Source organism: Eschrichtius robustus, chromosome 2 (genome assembly GCF_028021215.1).
Source record: "Eschrichtius robustus isolate mEscRob2 chromosome 2, mEscRob2.pri, whole genome shotgun sequence".
In the NCBI taxonomy this organism is placed as follows: domain Eukaryota; kingdom Metazoa; phylum Chordata; class Mammalia; order Artiodactyla; family Eschrichtiidae; genus Eschrichtius; species Eschrichtius robustus.
The window spans coordinates 123,269,325-123,283,979 of NC_090825.1; the positions used below are offsets into that span (position 1 = coordinate 123,269,325).

A 14,655-nucleotide genomic window follows, 5' to 3' on the forward strand; every position below is an offset into this window, starting at 1 on the left:
TGAGTCTTGGGGAAGCAGAGAAAAGGCCGTGAAGAAGTTGATGGTCAACTCAGGACAGGAACCGGCTGGTCCTTCTATCTAGCCTGATACCACAGTTCTCTGTGAGTTGGACAAGTTTCTGATGCTCTCTTGGTCTCCTCTGAGAACGTTGTCTCCCTCAGGCCAGGAATCCTGCCCCAAGAGTTTCCACTGGGGCTTTCATCGCAGGAAAGATAAACACGGAGAAGAAAGGCATGCCTTCATCCACATGCTTCCTCAATTTTGAGATGTATTTGTTCATATTTTAATGTTTCTGAAATTGAGCCGCATCTTACAAAATTGTTCATTTAAGTAGTTATTTCCTTGCCAAAAAGCTGTTATTAAATGGATAGTAGCTTAGAATTGAAAGATGGTTCTTTCACTATTTTTCCCTCTTCCAAAACAAATTACATTTGAACGTTGGGACTTCTAATAAATATACAAAGTGAAAGAAAATTTCTCTTTAAAAGGAAAATTCTCATGTCAAGCCATTTCACTAAGTGCAAGTCTGGGGAAATGAGTCACGGTGACAGGAATGGAGACGCTGAGCCCAGGCCCGGCTTTGAGTACCTCCCACCTCCTCCCTGAGCCTCCGTTTCAAATTTCCTCCGTCTTTTGAATTCATTTAGTCTCTTTCCCAGAGGTGCGTCACAGGAGACCTTCTGGAAGTTATATGTCTGAATCCTCAACGGGGGTGGGCGGGGGGGAAGGATGAACCAGCCTCCCCAGTTTCAAGCAGACTTTACTTTGATGTCAAAGCTTCTTGACTCCCCCATATTCCATTTTTGTAGGAGGAGAACCCTCTGGTCTGTTTTTCTAGATGGTGAGCTTAGGGTAGATTAGAAGCACTTGATTAGCCTTTACAAAGCAGCATTTTTTATTGGCCATTTTTGTTCTAGCTACAGTGGAGATTGATGGATTGTTACTTTTGGTTACAAAACCCAGGAAGAGGGGAGGGGGCTGCTTTGGAGACCCACTTTCTCGGGGAGCCAGGGGTGGTGCCATGGCCTCCAACTTACTGTTGCATTTAGAATGCCAGATAATAAACAACCAGGACTCGGCCTTTAGAAAGAAGTCAATGGAATAAATAAGCTGGAAAAGGTTGAAGGGAAAAAGCCAAGGAACATGTAAGTAGAGGATTATATGGAGCCATTTAAAATAACAAAAAGCAAGAGTAACAAAGAAGCAGATGGAATCTGGCCGCACATGGCCTTGCCAAGCTAACTCTGAGAAGCGAAGTGTTCTCTTTATGTCCCCTGAAGCATTCATGGTGTTTCCTAGCCAAATTCTCAGGCTGTTTCTATGGCGCTTACAAGAAAAGAATATAGCAGTGCTGATGTGGCCCTTTTCCCTCCCCATTCTGCATCCTCTTTGCAGCCTTGTGAAATAAATCTCTGGTTCAAATGAAATTGTGGAAAAGAAAATGGAAAATGGAAAAGAAAAAAGTGCTGTAGGGGCAGGAGATGCTGACTGGTTCTGATTTTTCACAAAACAAGGAGAATTTCTCTAAGAGTAGAGTAAACGGTGTTTATTATTTTTCGTTGAATTTTTTTTCAATCATCATCAAATGGAGTTGCTTAATTAAAAAAAAAAACGTATCTCTTTCTTTTCTCTTTAAATACTACAGACAACCTCATTTTATCTCAGCAGACACCTAGAAACAAAACACTGGACCCACCAGAGAAAACGGGGCAATAAAAGCCTCAGAAATTCAAGTCAGCTATGGAAGAATTACTGTTAGCTGGCAGCTCTCAATTCTAAACAGAAGTGTCCCAGAACCTGTTGGGTTTGACAAAAGTTTCTTAGAACTGGGGATTTGGGAAGGTTGGACTCCGTGGACTTCTATTCCATTTGTTTCCTGCAGAGGGAAATTAGAGTCGATGCATCAAATGAACACCCAAAGAAACATTTAAAAACGTGTTTGACTAGTATTCAGTATGTGAGATTATTAAGTAATAACTTGTCCTCCTAGTTAACCTTGTCCTGGAATATATATAGGTTATTTGTAGCCGCCACTGCTATAATATTTTCTGAAGGATGCCAAGCTGTATGCAAGATCTTTTTGCTAAAGTCCAGACTGTCGACACTGATCTCGTCTTTTCTCCGCTTGCCCCCCACGCACACTTTGCGCGGTTTTAAGATAGCTCGGGGTTTGCTGTTTTCCCTCGAGGCCTCAAGGGTCACGTCGCGCTTGGTGTTTCGGTCAAACATCCTGAAGAAGTTGTTGTAGGAGCCCGTCATGATGACACTGCAAGGCACAGAGGAAAAAGGCAGTGACTGAGTGCTACAGACAAAGGCTTTCTAGAGCAAACGACACCACAATGTGGCCAGCTTACGGCACACGAGAAACAAACAAGAGACCAAAAACTGCAACAGGCTTTGTAGCGTGACTGTTGAGTTTCTTTGGAATCACTGATAGCAACAAACTCTTTGGCTGGGTGAAGGATCGTGATAACCCTCCTTGTTATTTACCAAGAGATTCCTTTTGGTTCTTGGGCTCCATAAATGAGTCCAGGGGTTTTAATGATCCCAGCCCACCTCCCTCACATCAGGATTCTGAGGCTGGAGTGAAGTTATGAGAGTAGGAGTACTGAAAACAACCGTCATTGTATTGTGTACATGTAAAGCACGGTTACAGTAGGAGGGACTCTGTGTTGCCCGACCGCTAAGGCTTTCTTGCATCAGCACCGCAGGAGGGATGCTGGCAGCACAGCACACATGCCAGCATGTTTCCTCCCCCTGCTAAGAACTAGACCTAAATTCAGCCTTTTCCAAAAAATGAGGTGCCATCATGGTCTCACTCGGGAAGGGAGTAAACAAAAATTCAATTTTGAAAGGATGCAGGATAAGGAAATAAGCCTTTGAGGGGACTGACAGATGGTGTCTACCTTTCTACAAGAGTTATCCATTCTCAGGCATATCTACAATTGATTAAGAGAGCAGTGAATGCCAGAGCCTTCCAGAAGCAATGGACTGACTCTTTAACGGTGACAGTTTGGACAAGATGACAGGCTGAGGGAAAGATATCAAGTAGCGTCCCATTATGGCTGCCCCCTGGAGAGGTGGGCGTGGCCTTGTTTGTGGGTGAGGCTCTGAGTGGCAGGTTAGGATGGGAGAACACAGCGTCTCATCTGGGGTTGGAGAAAGGTGAAGGAAAACCGACAGGATTGGGCTACAGCCAAGGGGCTGAGTTTTTGGGTACTTTGTTAGCTGTCCAAGAAATTAACCAAGGGTTAGATTTTGTTATGCTGGCCCAGGAAACGGATGCTGTGAAATGTGTGTTTCTGTCATAGAGCGAGCTCTTATTACCTCATCAATCAGGCAGGGTGCTGAGTGCTTTTACCCCAGACTTCATTTACTCTTCCCTCATCCCATGTAAGGGATTTACACAGGAGGAAAAGTGAGTGACTTGTACAGTGTCACACATCTAAGAAGTAGCCAAGTCAGGTCTCCAGCCCACATCTGCTGGACTCCAGGGCACAAGCATTCAGCCACTTGGCCTCACTGCTTCCCATGCACTGACCTTTGCTTCCCTCACCATGACCCGACTTGTTTTTAAACAGTAAGAGAAAGTCTTTTCTGGGAAAATAATCTCAACCTTATCTGGACCAAGAATAACATTTTTCTCAGTTACGGAAAGAAACTGTAATGCGGTGGAAAGCATGTTGATTTTAGGATTCAAACTCTTCCTCTTGTCTCTACTGCTTACTAGTTCATGAGCTTGGGCAGATTACTTTATCTGGCTGAGCCTCAGTTTCCTCAACTGGAAAACGGGGATGGTGAAAACAATCTTGATGGATTGTGGTCGGGATTAAAAAACATGATGTGTGTGAAAGTACCTAGTAAGTACAGTTTTTGAATCTTGGTTAAGATAGGAGGGAAACTGGAACAATAACAACCACAAATATTAAAAAAAACCCTATTCTTAATAAACAATGAATAAATGACAGCTGTAAATGAAAAGAAATAAAATAATAGGGCTGGGCTAGCTTTTTTTCCCCTCGAGGGCCTTTGTTAATATGTCACAGTTGCTCTGCCCTCTGCCCTCTACCAACTGGGCAGTGTGACATGCGTCCTCTGCCACGTGGTGATTCCTTCCAGGCCTGCTAAGTGGAAGGCTGAGTGGAAGTATCAGGCTTTGCCGTGATAGAATTTCCCTGCTTCCAAGCACTACTGCTGGTGCCGCCTTCATTGGGGAACAGCCCCCGGTAGCCTGTGCTTACTTCTCCTGGAAATCAGAGAGTCGTCTGTAATACATGTCAAACCAAAAAGAAACTATGGGGAGGTAATAGGAAGTACTGTTGAAAGCAAAGGCCTTAAAACAGTCATAAATCACTTTCAGGACATGTGATAAATGAGGCCGAGTAGAATTCGGTTAATGAACCTCCAGGGCCTTTGGCCAGGTCTATACTGGCAGCTTCAAGGAATAATTTTCCATCTAGAAAGCACACTCTGCAGTCATCTGAACTATTCATGCTGGAAATTTGCTGGTGGAGCTTCAGTTTAGGCATGTTGACCCAGCTCTGGGAGTGTCCTGTGTGTACAAGATAGGATTTTCCTGAGGTTAAGTGGTCACCTGAGCCAGTCCTGAAAGAGGAGTCAAGGGTCTCACTCATCCCTCCCTCCTTTCCAGGCCTGCCTCAAGGGTCACCCGGTGGTCCACACAGCACATCTCTGCCAGGCCTCGGGGGCCGATTTTTATCTCCCTTTGGTTGCACCCCGCTTAGGATACACAGCCCAGGGCCTTCGCAAGGAGAGGGACCACCTTTGGAAAGTTCCCAGCCACACAGACCTTTCTTACCTGTCTGACCCATTCCACACACATTCAAATTTATCAAAAATGCAGTCATTTTCGTAGAGGGAGCACAGCTTGCTGCGGAGGTAGTCGTGAACCTGGTCGGGGGGGGGGGGGAGGACACATTAAGAGGGTGTTATTATTTTTAAAAATGATTTCTCTGCGTGAAGCTCCTCTTTGGATTTGAGCTGTTAATTTTTTCAGTGTAAACGTGGCTTGAATCAGATGGGCTCAGATCTGAACCCAGGTGTGGCCCTTTTCAGCCTTGGGACATTAAGATGGGTTAGTGAGCTGCTTACATGGCTAGTGTGGATTAAACAAGCTCGCGTACATAGATGGCGGCAGAGAGCAGGGCCCGTTAAGCGGGAGAGTCCCACTTTCTAAGGTGATTTAGAGGACCCTGTTCATTCAGCCTTTTATTCGACAAATATTTATTGAACGCCTGCTATGTGGTTGGGAGAGACCCGTGAACAGAACACCCCTGGGGTGCTTTCCTCCTAGTGTTGGGGAAGAGACCGTATAACCAAGTAAATATATAAGGTATTTTAGATGGTGATAAAAATATAGAGAAAAAAACATGGAAAAAGGGAGTGGGAGTATTATTTTATACAGGGTGAGTAGTCAAGGGTTCACCTGAGAAGGTGGCATTGGAGCAGAAGCCTGAAGGAAATGAATGCACCTCAGTGGTGTCTGGGGGAAAGGCTTTCCAAGCATGGGGAACAGCAAATGCAAAGGCCCAGAGGCAGGAGTCCTGGAGGCAGTGGGGTGGAGGCCTCAGCGTGTGCTGACCAGGTCCCGTAGGCCCCTTACTCTGAGTGATGTGAACAGACTTCACAGGAAGGATCCTGAGCCTGCTGTGTCGTGACAGAGCGTAAGCCTGCAGGGCCAAAGGCAGGGAGGCTAGGTAGAACCTGGGTGATTGATAGATGACGGCTTGGACCAGAGCGGGCAGTGGTGGGAGGTGGTCGGATTCTCGACGTGTTTGGAAGGAGAGCTGATGATAGGACTTGGGGATGGATCCACTGTGAAGTGTGGAGAGGAAAACAGGAGTCAAAGAGGGCTCCTGCATCTTTCTCTTGAGCAAGTGGAACGATGGAGTTGCCATGTTCATTTTTGGGATCTATAATTTGGAGATGTCTATGCAAAGGGAGCTCATCCAGTAGACTCTGATGTGATGTGCATGGTGCAGCCCTGGAGTATGCAGCAGTTTTCTCCTGTTTCTATTTTTCAGTGAGATAAGAAGCAAGGTTATCAGCTGAGAGTGAGGAAGGGGAGGGGGTGCTTGGGAAACAGTGCAGGGTTTCTGGAAGGCGCTGAGGGCCGCTTGAAGTTGTTGGATGTGAATTTTAAATGCATCTGGTCGGCATGGTTGGGTGTTTTTCTCCAGCTGCATTCAGCATCTCAGGTGAAGATGGCAAATAAATAGGCAGAGGATTAGGGCTTGGAGGGTAGTAATCTGGGTGCAATTTTGAATTCTTCCTGAGCTCTGTCATAGGGACTGGTAATTATAACAGATACATAATATGCCAGCTTGTTATTATTAGCCAGGCGCTTTAGCCATAGAATCTTATTTCATCTCTGACATCATCTTAGGATGTAGGTGTTGTCATTCTCTTCGCTTTAACAGAGGATGAAGTACCGGGTAGGACACCGTTTGTCCGAGATCACACAGGAAAGGAAATGACAGAATGGGAAGTGAACCCGGGATCTGGGTTCTGGAGCACACGCACACTCTCGCCTTCTCTAGCAATCGACCTCCCACTGGCTCTGCCTCATTGGCCTCGCCTTACGTGGGGTCTCAGTCCTAGACAGGAGCTGTGATAAGGAACTGAGGTGAGGCCAAGAGGGAGCTAAAATTGGGTGAAGGCAGAGGGACGTTATGAAAAGCACTGTTTGACTTTGTTTCGATGGACACTGATGGTTCCCTCTCCCTTTTCCTGCAGCCTGGGCCCCTCTCCTCCCTTGACCCCAGAGTTCTGTTGGAGGCTGAGCTCAGAGGCTCAGCTGTGTGCTTAGCACTGGGCAGGGGAATGAGGTCAGATTCATTCCTTGTTCCATTAGATGTTCTGGGTATTTGAAAAGCTCTCTGAGTTATCTGGACAGTGTAAGGATTTCCAAGTCTGCAAATTAATTTCCTCCACCTTTACTCTCTTGTTCCCAAACAAACAAATAGTTCTGGGCCTTGTCAGGGTATTTGCTTCAGTGCTGTAGTGACAAGAGAATCCATCTGCAGCTGGGCTTTTGGCTTTGTTAGGTAATGGTATGTAAGGGCGAGGCTTGTGTCTTGAGCTTGGGAACTCTGCTATAAATTAAATCATTGTCCTTCCCTTCCTCCACCTTTTGTGCATATTGGAAGTGGCTCAGATCTGATCTGGAAGGCGATTTTGTTTGTAGGGCCACTTCTGCTTGTTGAAGATCTCTAGTTATCATTAAGAATCCTTGAGCAAAGCAGAACAGAGTCCTGGGACAAAGAGAGAGCTGATTCCAGGTCTTGACAAACTTTTTCTATCAAGGCCCAGATATAGTAAATAATTATACTTTGTGGGCCATAGAGCAACCACCCAACTCTACCCTTGTCATGCAAAAGCAGCTATAATACATAAACAAATGAGTGGGAGTTGTGTTCCAATAAAATTTTATTTACAGAGATGATAGGTGGCAGACAGGATTGGCCTCTGAGTCGAGTCATGGTTTGCCTAAGCCTGGTCTTGACTATAATTCCCCCTCTCCCAAATCAGCACAGAGTATTTCCTTGGAAGAAAGTGATGGTAGAGGTAAGGGCATAAATCGGGGGTCGAACTTTTCTTCTGATGGGTGGAGGACCCTGACCTCAAGAATCCATCTCTCTCTTGTCTAGAAAGCAAGCCTGATTCTTGCCTTTTCTTGATTTTATCATTGACTTGCTCCCCAGTTCTGTGTAACAGAGGAAGAAGAGGAGTGGGGCTTCTGAAGGGGAAGGATGTCAAGACGGAATTAGTGCAGTGGGCAATGGGAGCCAAATTTATTATACTCGTACTCCAGATCGCCTACTTTTTGGAGGAAAAAGACAGGCAAAATAATAGATCTTATTTTCAGTCTTATCTCCCCCTACTGCTTCCTTGCATCTGTTATGGAGCACTTTTTTTTTCATTATTTTCCTGAGACTTTTTATTTATGTATTTATTTGATGCACCTTTTTTTTTTTTTAAGTTTAGCTGATTTAAAATGTGTTAATTTCAGGTGTATAGCAAAGTGATTCCGTTATACACACATATATATATAATTTTTTTTCAGATTCTTTTCTCATATAGGTTATCACAGAATACTGAGTTCCCTGTGCTATACAGTAGGTCCGTGCTGGTTATCTATCTTATATATAGTACTGTGTTGTATATATGTCAATCCCAAACTCTCAATCCATCCCTCCCCCACTCCCTCTCCCCCTTAGCAACCACAGGTCTGTTCTCTGGAGTCTGTTTCTGTTTTGTAGATAAGTTCATCTGTGTCATATTTCAGACTCCCCACATAAGTGATATCATATGATATTTGTCTTTCTCTTTCTGACTTACTTCACTTAGTATGAGAATCTCTAGGTCCATCCATGTTGTTCACTTAGTATGAGAATCTCTAGGTCCATCCATGTTGCTGCAAATGGCAGTATTTCATTCTTTTTTAGGCTTATTGATATTCCATTATATATATGCATCACATCTTCTTTATCCATTCAGCATCGACAGATGATGGACATTTAGGTCACTTCCATGTCTTGGCTATTGTAAATAGTGCTGTGGTGAACACTGGGGTGCATGTATCTTTTCATACTACGGTTTTCTCTGGATATATTCCCGAGGGTGGGATTGACAGATCATATGGTAACTCTATTTTTAGTTTTTTAAGGAACCTTCAGACTGTTCTCCATAGTGGCTGTACCTGTTTACAGTCCTACCAACAGTATGAAGCAGTTCTGGGAAGTTCCGGACTACCTCCAACTGAGGGCCTCTACAGGAAAAGATGATCTATTATACTATGAAGGTATGTTGCACATATATTCTGTTGTAAAAAAAAAAAATCTTAGGCAGAGAAGATGGACTTTTTTCCATCAGAGGAGAGAGAGAAAAAGGTAAGATACAGACATGAGAAACAAACATCTAGAGAGCAGAGTAAGGGAAACCTTGAGACTCGTGGTCCTATTTGCTGCTTCTCTCTTCATGTTGCAAAGATTGTTTCTATGCTATGTTCCTATGAGCTTGGGGATGGCCTTCTTGACACTAAGCCGAGTCTCCCAACACAGTGCTTCTCAAATCATGTACTTGTGGGAGCCTGCTATTGTATAGTTGATAGACCACTGTGAGGTCTAGCACGATTAAACTCTGTTGCTTTGTTCTTCTATTTCAGGGGTTGACAAACTTTTCCTGTAAAGGATCAGACGGTACATATTTTAGGCTTTGTGAGCTATACAGTTTCTGTCATGACGACCCAACTCTGCCGCTGTGGCATGAAAACAGCCATAGATGATAGGTAAATGATCAGGGGGGGCTGTATTTCAATAAAACTGCTTTTACAAAAACAGATGGGGGGGCTGGATTTGGCTCCACGGGTCACAGTTTGTCAACCCCTGTTCTATAGGAAAACGTGAACATAGCTCATCATACTTACTTAAGTCTACAGCTTCTTATTCCTAGAAACATGCTTGAGATCAGTTGATGATGGATGTCTGAAGATAAGATACAAAAGAGTATCACCTGTCTCCCTGCCCAGGGAAGGCAGTAGTAATGGATGATGGAATTCCTTCCCACTGGACCAGTCCTTACAATTTTTTCAATAGTGTTCCAGACACTCACTCACTCAGTTTGATATACTATATTACCATCTGATACGGTATATAAACTTAACTAAATTGCTTTGAAATATGTCATCTAAAATAAGTTAAATAATTTTTGTAATATTTAATTTCAATAATGGGCTAGGAGAGCTCTTTCTCAGTGTTCTACAAACATTTCTACGTCTACTACTAGGTAAACATGGTTTGAGAACCATGATCTTAAAATGCTAATGATTTCACGTCACAGCTAGCTAGCTTTGTTCTAAAAGTCTTTTTCCCTAAAACAGAAGTAGTAATTGCTCTCCCCACTGTGTAGCCTAATCTACTTTTCTCTAAGCATGGCTCTCCAGCGGGCCACACCCCTGTCAATATCACCCCCCTCTCAGGTTCTAGTTCCCACTGCCATCTCTTTCGTACTAAGGGATGTAACACCAGATGGTTTGACTGCGCAGCTGGAAGGGGACACTCCTGTTTGCTCTAGCCCTGTGCTGAAGATGAGGGCTGTGAGCGGGAGCCTGAGGGCAGCATGTGGGGGACAATGAGAACGCAAACACACAGGGGTAACCAAACTACTTCGACCACATCTGTGGTCTTGAATTCTGGCCCCCAAACCTTTTTACAGCATCACAGTCAGCCATCAAAGTCCTCAGTGTCCTCAACCTCCTCTCTCAACGTTTCCTGCTTCTCCTGAGGCCACTCACGTGGCGGCCGGACTTCTGCCCTCATGTGCCAAGGTGGGTGGGCTCCGTGCTGCTCAGGACAACCTATTCCTGTCTCGGGTCCTCAGCTCCTTCCAAGTCATGCCATCCAACATGACTTCCTGCTACCCATCCTTCTTGCAGTCATCGACAGTTCTCAGCCCCTCTACCCCATTCCTGGAAGCCACTCTAGCGCCTCAATCTCTCTTCCATCGCCATCCCTGCCATCATTCTTAGCGATTCGAATACTCTGGACTCACTCTTGGTTACTTGGCCTCATCATTTTCAGTGCGTTTTGTCCTTTGCTTTCTGGGTCATATTATGAGCCTTGTCATTACTGTAACTGTATTTGTTGAATAAGTAAGTATCACTCTATTGCTACTTCCTATCATTTTAGTTCATGCCCTTTAGTATCTTGATTCTGTCAATTCTTCATTCCCTTTCTTACCTACCTTAGATTCAGCCAGCCATCATTCCAATCGATCAATCACTCCCTTAATAGATACCTTCAACAAACTTGCTTTTCTCCCTCCTTCCATTGTACTTCCTTGGCAAAACCCCATCACTGGTTAAATCTAACTTTCTGCTCTTCCTTACCTGTACCAAGCAGGTGAATGTGCCTGGGAAAAAACACACAATCACACAGATTAGTCTCACTTTAAATCAATAATATAAACCTCAAGTGGATCCCTGAGCAACCCTACCATACTGCCCTAGTCAATTCACTCTCTTAGATGAGTTTTACACTTTTCCTTCTCACTCAGCTAATGACCTTGCTTCTTATTTTACTGGAAAATAGAAGCAATAAGAAGAAACCATCTGTATGTTCCCATCACAAAATTGACAAACCTACTGCATCTGTAGCTATTTACTCTTTTCTCTTTCCTTTGATGGATGACTTGCCCACCTCATCTAAGTCCAATTCTGCAATGGAATCTATTCCCTTGAGAAGTTGACTGCTTCAATTAATTATCTCCCTCTCTATGGGCTTACTCCTATCAGCATAAAACAAGCTGTGATGACTTCCTCAATCCTGCCTTCCATTCCAGCTACTACCCCATTTCTCTATTCCTCTTCAGAACAAAATCTCTTTCAAAATTTCACTACAGGGCTTCCCTGGTGGCTCAGTAGTTAAGAATCTGCCTGCCAATGCAGGGGACAGGGGTTCAAGCCCTGGTCCGGGAAGATCCCACATGGCACAGAGCAACTAAGCCCGTGTGCCACAACTACTAAAGCCCGCGTGCCACAACTACTAAAGCCCGCGTGCCTAGAGCCCATGCTCCGCAACGAGAGAAGCCACTGCAATGAGAAGCCTGTGCACCGCAAAGAAGAGTAGCCCCCCACTCGCTGCAACTAGAGAAAGCCCGCGCAGCAACGAAGACCCAAAGCAGCCAAAAATAAATAAATTAAACAAATAAATTTAAAAAAAAAATTCACTACGTTTCCCATCCTCTAGTTACAGTCTCTCTTGAACCCACTCCAATCAGACATTCATTCCTACCACTTCACCTACAACTCTTTCATTAAGGTGCCTGGTAATCTCCATGTTACTAAATCCAATTGGCCATTTCTCAGTCCTTCCTTGACCCAGCAACAGCATTCGGCAGTTGGTGACTTCTTCCTCCTCGAGACAGTTTCTTCACTTGGCTTCCAGGACTCCTCTCAGTTTCCGTCCTACCTCACTGGCACTTTCTCCAGTCTCTCTTGCCAAATCCATTTCCTCTTCCCAGCCTGTAAACACTGGGACCTCAGGGCATGGTTCCTGACCTTTCCTCTAGGCTAGATCTATCCAGACTTACACTGAACTGTCTACCTGCTATTTCTGGATGTTTAACCGGCTCAACATGTCTTTTATTCTTCTGCTTTGTAAGCCTTTGCAGGCAGGGGCTGATCTGGAACCCTTGAAGAAGTGCCCAATCTACGTATTAGTGGGTGGTGGTCTGTACCTGGTAAGTCTCGATGGGGCGGTTTTCCATGTTGAGATCCCAAACTTTGACCGTCAGATAGTCTCTGGTCATGATATACCTCCCACTGTGGCTGAACTTCACATCCGAAATCGAAGAGATGATTTCAGAGAAAAACGACCTGTTGCTTGGATCTTCCGGCTCTTCAAAAACTGCAGAACAAAAGCAAAACAGAACAAATTTAGTACATCCTTATCAGCTGATGCTAACGTGTTTGGGCCAGCTAGAAAGCCAACAGTCTAACCTGGAGTAGGGCTGGAATCTGTAGAATAGAAGTTGCTAACAGAACTGTCAGCTCCCTGGCAGCAGAACAAGCTGTCACTGGTTTCCATATTTTGTTTCTCACGGAAGGACTCCCACGGGACTTGTCACATCCACAGATCTGGCACTGACGGTTCACAAGCTCCAGATCTATGTATCTGACCCTTTCACTTTTCCCCATGGTTGCTGGGTATCACTGTGTATACTATAACCTGTAGTCATCTTACACACTTAAAAATTTTGTTTATGCCTTTTTTTGAGATATAATTCACATACCATAAAATTTACTCATCTAAATTTTATAGTTTGGTGGGGTTTTTTTTTTAGTATAATCATGCAACCATAAACAAAGTCTCAATTTAGGACATTTTCATTCCCTCATCCCTTGTAAAAAAAACCCACAACTCCATTCCCATTAGCAGTTACTCCCCATTACCTATTCCTGCAGCCCTAGGCAACCACTAATCTATTTTCTTGTTTTATGAAATTGCCTATTCTAGAAATGTCACACAAATGGAATCATTCTCTCTCTCTCTCTCTCTCTCTCTCTCTCTATATATATATATTCTTTTTTGGTGACTGGCTTCCTTCCCTTAGTGTAATGTTTTCAAGGTTCAGCCATGTTGTGGCATGATTCATTCCTTTTTATGGCTGAATAATATTCCATTGTATGGCTATATTACATTTTGTTTATCCATTCATCAGTTGATGGGCATTTGGGTTGTTTCTACTTTTTGGCTATTATGAATAATGCTGCTATGAATAAACACAAGTTTTTGTGTGGACCTGTGTATACGTATCTCTTGGATCATGGTGCTTAATAGTGGGACTTTGCTGCCAGACTGCCTTGGGCTTAAGGTCAGACTACCATTGACTAGTTGTGTGACCTTGGGCAAGTTACTTAACTTTTCTGTGCCTCAGTTGCATAGGTAAACTCTGGCTACAATGTCTTTTGTGTATATTTTCCATTTGCTCTGGTATCTAGCTGCTTATTATTTCATTCAACAGATTCAGCTGATTTCCACTCACAGGAATAAAAAGCACTCACAGGAATAAAAGACACTGAAGCTTATTGTAAGCTGCCTTAATTCATCTTTCTAACCTTGTTTTTGAACTTCTCTGGTTCAAATTGGATGTGCAAAATACATCTTGATGTTTCCCATTTTTATGCCCTGCCTGATCATTCCTCCTTCATTGTGTCATATTTTGCTTGATTCACATGTCTCATCTTTTACATGTTATTTTAGCCCCAAATGATCTTTTCTTTTCTCTGAAACCCCATCACACTTGGTCTGGCCTGTTCACTTAGCATTTGCTCAGGTACTCTCCCCATGAAAGCATCATTTCTCACCTTAGCATTTAACAATCCATGGCTTATCTCAACTAGGAATGTGAGATTCTTGAAGGCAGGATTTTGTTTTTTCTTATCTTTGAACTGAGACTCTTGCACATATGTGTTCAATAAATATTTGTTGCTTGATTGGAACCAAAGCCAGATAAATTAATGAAATCTTTGCCTTCTGGGTGATTAGCATGTATGATGTTGAGCTATACATATCTGCCTACATTTGATTATTTTTGACCTACGATAATGACAACTGAGTATGGTTCCACTTAATAAGCGTTTCTATTACAATTTTAGGCTGAACCAAACATCTGTCTTCAGGTTACTGAGTAACTCATCCCCCAAGGCTTCCTCTTTCCTGCCCATTCAACACACTCACAGAGTCATTATCAAATTCTATGTAGAAAACCTACAGGCAGAGACAAGATGGTAGAGAAGAAGGATGTGAGCTCATCTGTTCTCACAAAAACACCAAGATCACAACTAACTGCAGAACAATCATCAACCAAAAAATGCTGGAACCTATCAAAAAAGATATCCTACATCTGAAGACAAAGAAGAAGCCACAACAAGACGGCAGGAAGAGCACAACCACGGTAAGATCAAACTCCATACCTGCTGGGTGGGTGACCCACAAACTGGAAAATAATTTTACTATAGAAATTCTGCCACAGGAGTGAAAGTTCTGAGCCCCACATCAACCTCCCCAGCCTGGGGGTCTGGCAACAGGAGGAGAAGCCCCAAAGAATCTGGCTTTGAGGGTCAGCAGGGTT

At 43.8% G+C, this 14,655-nt stretch overlaps 1 protein-coding gene across 2 annotated transcripts in view; it reads right to left on the reverse strand.

Moving 5' to 3' along the window:
• Nucleotides 1-1,619: 1,619 nt before the first annotated feature.
• The window catches only part of PPP2R2B (protein phosphatase 2 regulatory subunit Bbeta), a 464,325-nt gene continuing 451,289 nt past the window's right edge, over nt 1,620-14,655 (reverse strand). For both annotated transcript variants that reach the window (XM_068534531.1, XM_068534532.1), the window contains exons 8-10: nt 12,259-12,428; nt 4,820-4,911; nt 1,620-2,266 (exon numbers count right to left, since the gene is read on the reverse strand). In XM_068534531.1, coding sequence (XP_068390632.1) covers nt 1,987-2,266; nt 4,820-4,911; nt 12,259-12,428 — 542 coding nt within the window. In that variant the 3' untranslated portion in view covers nt 1,620-1,986. The remainder of the gene's footprint in view (nt 2,267-4,819; nt 4,912-12,258; nt 12,429-14,655) is intronic.